Genomic DNA, 7,073 nt, shown 5'->3' with positions numbered 1-7,073 from the left:
CCCTTTGCAACGGGATAAAATTTTCCTGCTGTTCCCAGTGGGCTTTGGACAAAGCCCTTGCTATTTCTGCTGGAGCAGTACCTTGCCTGCCAATTATACCTGCCCTGTAGTCCCAGGCCTTTACAGCGGACTTGAGCCAAACTGATCATTTTTGTGTCACTCACTCTTTAGTATCATCTTTCCTACTTCAAGTCCAGTTCTGCCACTTTTATCTCATATGATACCTTATATCTTGTAATATCTGAGTTGTAGTTCCTCTTCTGAGTCTGTGGTGACAGATTTTTATGAGCAAGTGAGTTAAAGTGGCAGAACTATTGGGGTAGGCTTGATATGTTTTGAGTGCATAATTACGACTTCTTAACAGAGAAAAGGAGAAAACTGGGATACTAAAGATTGGTACTTATCCAGGAAATGTGAATCGTGAGCCCTTGTGTTCAATGTGTAAGATAGCTGACTTTTCAGTAAACTCAATCTGAAGAGTGACTGTAATGAAAGTATAATGAGTACAGTTCTGCTTTTTCCTTGTGAGACAGCCACACCGATTAAGCAACTGATTTCTGTCAGTTCCTCGTGTGGTCACTTCTGACAGCTCTTACTCCATATGAACTAATGGAGTGCTTGATATTTGATCTTGGTAGATCTGCTAATATGCAGCAAAATAAGGGGAGGGGGAGAGGAAGGGGTTTTATTATAATGACATTGCATTTTATTTTCTAAGAACAGTTTTAGGAAGGATGAAGTTGAGATTCAAACTGTGATAGCAGTTTGACTGTGTATGATTTCACTGACCCTTCCCAAGTTCTTTGATACTTTTTTTTCCCTAAAGTTTAAGAGGGATGAAACATACAAGCTGGAGGGAGGCATAGTGTGTTTCTCACTAAGACTCTATTTGTGGTTCTGTTCTGAAAATGGAATTTGAAAATGGCACCTTTTCTAGAACAGTGTTAGCTGTCATTAATGGCACAAACATGCCGCTGCTCTGCTGGTCAGTTGATAAGCACTGGAGCAAGCCAAACACCTCTTGGAATTGCAGCTCAGTGCTGGCTCATCTCTCAGTTTTGCAAGCTTAGTCTTAGCTGCAGATTCTGCCCACGCTCTGAGCTGTGAAACCTCATCAGTAAGAGCACATGTATGCAGTGAAGGCAGAGTTTGCATCATCATAATTGTCCGTGAGCCAAGGAAAGTACCCAGAGTGGGCACTGCTGACCATTTAAGCTGAAACAGCCCATCAGCCCTATCCTAGGCTTGTCAGTCCAGCAAGTCCTTGTGGCAGAGCAAACACAACACAATGCTGCTATTTTCAGAGACTCTTTTCAAAACAGGATTACTATGTACAAGTTTGTCTTGCAAAACTCTTAATTTGTGGGGTTTTTTTCCTATTTGCTGTTGCTTTTCAATACCTGGAAGGTTTAAAATATAAGTTAATATATCATGGCTTTCTGAGAACTGAACAGTGTTTCCTATTCCTTACTAGTGTTTACTATTTAAAAAATACTTTGAAAAGCTATTAAGTTTGTTTAGGAATGTTCTGTGCTTTAAGATAGTCTGTTTCTTATTTAGCAAAACCAGCTCCACTAGAAATAAAACCTCTGCCTGAATGGGAAGAATTACAAGCCCCAGTCAGATCTCCTATCACCAGAAGCTTTGCACGAGAGTAAGTTTCTTAGCTTTTCCTCACTTGGATTAAATGATTAATTGTTTTCTGTGACTAGAGTGTTAATAAATGTGCATACATCTCTATTTATTATATTTTTAGCTTGTGTAATACAAATCGAGGTTTCCTTTGCAAGTGTGTGTATATGTGTTTGTATGTATATATGCACGTGTGCATTGAAACAAAGTGTGTCCGTATCAATTTTTATTTTATAATATTAAACATAAGGGACTGTGTATAACCAAACAATGTGACACTCTAGTAAACTTGAATGAAAATTTCAGCTCTAATATGCTTGTTTTTGTTGTTTACCAGGAGGTTTAAGATATTCAAGATGTATTGTTTGTAAAATAATTCCTGGTAATTAGCTCCTCCAGGTTTCCCATGTCTCCCAGACCGGATTCTGTTCATAGCACAACTTCCAGCAGTGACTCACACGACAGTGAAGAGAATTATGTATCCATGAATCCAAATCAGTCCACTGAAGACCCAGTATGTAAAATCTACATCTTAACTACTCTCTTCCTGTGCAGTCCTTTTAAATCATGCAAACACAAATCCTTCCACTCAACATCACCTCCTCTTATACTTCTAGATCAAAATAATAATAAAAAATCTCTGTAGGAAATCTGTAATTTTGGTAAGATTTCACCAGGGAAGTTAAGAGCATAATCATACATAAATAGAATGGTTAGTATACATATCTATTGTACAAAGCAGTTCAACACATTGTTTTTTTCCTCCCACCTCCTTAGAAACTGTCTTCTTTTGCCTGTAATTGTTAGTCCTGGGCTATGCACCAGTTCAATATTATGACATCAAGGGAAATAAACTGTCTTAGGACCTCTGAGACAGGCTTAAAAAGCTTTAGTAAAAGGACATCTCCCAAAAAAGGATTTATATTTGTTTACGTTCTGTAACAACTGAGCTATGTGTCCTTTTATTAGGCCTCTTTCAAAAAAGAGGATAGAATGGGTCTTTGTGTATTGAATATCTGTATTTTTTCCCCTTTGGGGGAGAATTTTCTCAAAGTTTCAGATTATTTATTTGCAGCACAGTAAGTGAAGAGCTAGTTAGGAAAAGTTGATGATGCGTGCTGTGGGGTTTTTTGTGGGGAGGAAGAACCAGTGATAGTATTTTAAAGCAAAAGAGTAGCAGTAGATGCAGGCCTAAACTAAAATGTGGTCCAGAATACCCCAAAAGCACTGGAGGAAAACCTGTGTCTTCAGTTTACCTTCAGTATAGTTCATTGCATTCACCACATCTTTACTGCTTGGGTTCTTAGTAGGCAGTACAGCAGCATTTTTCATCTTTAAAGCATTATGAAAGACCTTTGGGGAGGGCCTGTCTAGCAACTTTTTTGTTCTGTTTGTCTGCCTTCTTATTTGGCGTGTGCTAGCCCTTTTCACTGCACCCCGGACTCTCCTCCTCTCACAGTGCTGTTTTTGTCCTCATCCCCTGCTGCTCTGGATTCTCTCCCCAATCTCCTCCAGTCCCCCTCCCCCCCAGCTCACCATTGCTGCCTTTTAGGGTGCCAATGATGTAAAAACTTAGCACCTCCTCTTGCAATAGGCATTGGTAAGTAATAGGTAACATCCCGCTTCACGGATGCAAGAACAGTCCCATTTCAAACAAAGCTTTGGAGCTGCCTTTACCTACAGTTCTCCCTGCAACAGAATCACAATTCAAATTGGGGTTTTCTGTTGATTCTTACAATGCTGTTTCAGGGGTTTAACTTCAGCGCTAAGATGGTGTATTTAATAGCGCAGTTCAGACGGCCTGTCATTAATATCTTCTGTTTGCTTGCACCGTTCATTCTTTAAGGTTGTTCTACAGATTTCCTTTCACTTTCATATATTTATAGTTTCTATTTTCTAATGCATGTGTTCTGCCTATCTACTTTGTTTGAAATAAAAAATTATTTTCTGTTTGAAGAGTCATAGCTTTTTTATTTGTGCTGGAAACACTGATACAGAACCTGATTTTTATATGTTAAATATGCAGAAATTTGCTTAGGGAACTTGGGCAACAAAAATGAACTTTGTCTCTGTTGTTTGTGTTTGTCCTTGTTACCACTTAATATTAAGTGAGTTGGATGATACAGATATAATGGATAACTTCAGTTTAAAAAGCCCAGTCCATTAAGCTGTAACCCATAAAATATTTTATTTCCTAGAGAACCTGAGTGTTTCCAGATATCTCAAGGCCTTTGTTTTAAAATGTGCAAATTACACAGACGTTTTGGAAGTTTTTATTTGTTCCACCTGCGTCTTAGAATGGACTCCATATTTTTTCACCTTTTTCTGTCATCAGCTTTGAAGCATCTTGTTTGGACATGTCATACTTCTGTTTTATTTCATAAAATCGGCAATATTCTGCTTTTTCTTTCAAGTCGCTGTCAGCCTTACCCTTCTGTCTTTCCTTCTGCCTTCCTCTTCATTTTTTGCTGACTGCTGCCCTCTGTCTTCCTTTTTTTTTCTTTATCTTTTAGAGAAGAGTCCTTCTATTGTACTGTTCCTATAACACCTGTTAAGAGGGAGGGATCAGGCTGGGAGAGGACAGAGGAGGTGAGGTTGTGAAAGTCTGGGCTAATTGAAATATAGGTCTATACCATGCAACTTCTGTTCAGGCAGCCCTACACAAATTTTCCAAAGTTTGTCTTTTCGTCTGATCAGTTGAATAATACTTTTTAATTTTCTCCTTCATCATGATGGCTTTTGAATGAAATGTAAAAGACTCAATAGAAGTTTTGCCACTGTTTTAAGGCTGAAATTCTTGTAAGGTATTTAACAGCAATTTAAGGAAATAAAAATGTTTGCAATTAAGTAATGCTAAATTTGAGATGTAACATAACTTCATTTAAAAAGAACAAACCACATGCCGTTCTTATCTCATATGAAAGGGACATAAGGTGGAAGGTACAGATTGGTTTGGTGGCAACCTTAAATTTGGGGGGTTGGTTTGGGTTTTTTTCCTCCTGTTGGTTTTTGACTGACTGTCCCAGTTTCCGCTAAGGTAGAATATACCCCTTATCATACAGTGTCAATAAAATTTGCATGATTTAACTGAGATCTCAGTTAGTTCTTTAACCTTTAGTATTTCGGCAGTTTATAATAAGTATATTTGATAACACGAACCATTAACATGTATGTTTGTAGCTGAAGTTATTTATATGATAATTTCAGAATTTGTTCGGAAGCAACAGTCTTGATGGAGGAAGCAGCCCTATGGTGAAACCTAAAGGAGATAAACAAGTAGAATATTTAGATCTGGATCTAGATTCGGGAAAATCTACCCCACCTCGTAAAGTAAGAGTTTAAAATTTCTTCATAAGTAGTTGCTGGGAAAGGGGGACCCTCCAGAAAGAATATGTGAACTAGTTTCTCAAAGAGTCAGTCAGAGAGCCTATGCTGGACCTTTCAGAGAAACTGGTACTTGTTCTTTATCTGTCTGGGACATCCACTTACTTTTTGTTGTTAATTTATTTTAATGTACTTTTTTTTACTCTCTCTTGCTTTTCCCAGAAAAAGAGCAGTGGTTCAGGCAGCAGCGTGGCAGATGAAAGAGTTGATTACGTTGTGGTTGACCAGCAGAAGACGCTAGCACTGAAGAGCACACGAGAGGCATGGACTGATGGGAGACAGTCTACAGAATCTGAAACACCTGTGAAAAGCGTGAAATGAAAATACTGCTTTTCACTCCTTTCTGTCCCTTGAAGAAATTTTGAAGAATTACAGAACCACAATGGTTGTTCCACTGTACAGTACCTGATTCACTGGTGTGTGAATAGGTTCTTGACCGAATCGGATGGAAGCCAAAGGACACTTTGAATATATCAAAGGAATTTTAAGATCATAAATTGGCTTTGTGGTCTCTGCAAAAATTGCAACCTGTACATAATGTGTAAAAAAAGTATTGCTCAGCTTTCAGAAAACCTTTTGTTTCTGTAGTTAACACATTTGTAGTATTACTATGTTTATGCACTTTTTTCAGTTACGATGTTGGTTCAGGTATTCCCAGTTAGTGTACCTTAATGCCTAATTCATCAGGAGAAATTTTTTTTCCTTACACTACTATTCCTTAAAATTTTAGGTTAATTAAGCTACGTGTAGATGCAGAAATTAATATTTGAACTTCATTTTAACAACTTAAAATTGATTTTGCGGAAATACTTCCATAATTGAATAACCTACTTGAAATGCCAAGAGACAGCAGTTAGTTACATACTTGTTTATATTTAATACATGCAAGATTATTTGGAAGTCTACAGGTTACCTTCCTAACAAAAATTGCTGTGAGTTAATAATAATGAACTATATTGGGTTTAGACCTACAATCCTGGCTTATGTTAGTTGTTAGTGGTGGAACTTTTATTTTATTAATGACAATGTTCTGTGTTCAATAGGTGAAGATTCTGCAGGGTAGGATCTTACACTTCTAAAGACTGAGTAATTAAATATCAAGTAAGCCTGCAAACCACTGATGGCATGCAGTAATATTGTGATCTCACACTTATTAACAAGAAATAACCTTTATATTATTTACAGAAGGTAGAGTATATAAATCAGGTACGTACTGAGCACTGTTGTGCTAATACACTGATCAGGTTTAGACAATGAGCTTTAGTTTTGTACTATTTAGAAGTTCTAATGTCAGTTTTCAGTTCAAGATTAATGGGACAGTTTGACATTCACTGTTTGTAGTACTAGCAAAATACTGTGATTTTTGAATTAGACATTAATTCAAATGGAAATACTATGTTTTGACACCATAGTGCCCTTCTGATGATCTCTATTTTACTTTAATCTCCTGCTTGGCCTTATATTTAAATCCCTATGCAACTGATATTTTATATCTCTGTTTTTAAAAATTAGATAATATACTTAAATGATCCCCTTGTAAACCACTTGTTGTTCCTTCCTGGTACAGGATTTTAAGCTCTGTATACTGTGATCCTTTATTTTACTATGCCAGTTCCAAATAATAATCTGCCTTGGTTTAGAAACATCATTTGTTATTTGGAAGAAGATAGAGTTCTTTAAATACATGAATGAGTTAGGTCTAGATAGAAAACTTACTAACACTTTTTTTTTTACATGAACACCATCAAGTAAGCAGTTGTTTTATTTTCCCGCCTAATTGTTTTGTTTTGTCCAGATCATTTAAAAGTTGAGCATAGAGCTGTGTTGTTTTCTGGCATGTTGGCCTTAGTACTGTGCCTAATCTACCACTGGTTGTTTCTCTCCCCTCACAGCCACAATCTACAGTATGTAAATTATCTTATTCTTAACAAAGGGGTTTTTTTTTAAATTAGTAATATTTTGATGCTTTGAATGTTCATTTGAAAAAAACTAAACAATGCATTTTGAGGTGAATTTTAAATAAATCAAGTTGTTCAGTTTTGATGTGTAAACTCTGT

At 36.8% G+C, this 7,073-nt stretch overlaps 1 protein-coding gene across 1 annotated transcript in view; it reads left to right on the top strand.

Annotated features, from left to right (window-relative positions):
• The window catches only part of GAB1 (GRB2-associated binding protein 1), a 41,101-nt gene extending 34,446 nt beyond the window's left edge, over nucleotides 1–6,655 (top strand). Inside the window, exons 8-11 of the mRNA XM_010185167.1 lie at nucleotides 1,561–1,654; nucleotides 2,023–2,146; nucleotides 4,840–4,962; nucleotides 5,179–6,655. Of these exons, the coding sequence (XP_010183469.1) occupies nucleotides 1,561–1,654; nucleotides 2,023–2,146; nucleotides 4,840–4,962; nucleotides 5,179–5,337 (500 nt within the window). The 3' untranslated portion in view covers nucleotides 5,338–6,655. The remainder of the gene's footprint in view (nucleotides 1–1,560; nucleotides 1,655–2,022; nucleotides 2,147–4,839; nucleotides 4,963–5,178) is intronic.
• The last annotated feature ends 418 nt before the right edge of the window (nucleotides 6,656–7,073 follow it).

This window comes from Mesitornis unicolor, unplaced genomic scaffold, assembly GCF_000695765.1.
Source record: "Mesitornis unicolor isolate BGI_N332 unplaced genomic scaffold, ASM69576v1 scaffold7350, whole genome shotgun sequence".
Lineage (NCBI taxonomy): Eukaryota > Metazoa > Chordata > Aves > Mesitornithiformes > Mesitornithidae > Mesitornis > Mesitornis unicolor.
Note: the sequence above shows the minus strand (reverse complement) of the source record. Positions and strands in the feature narration are given on the sequence as shown.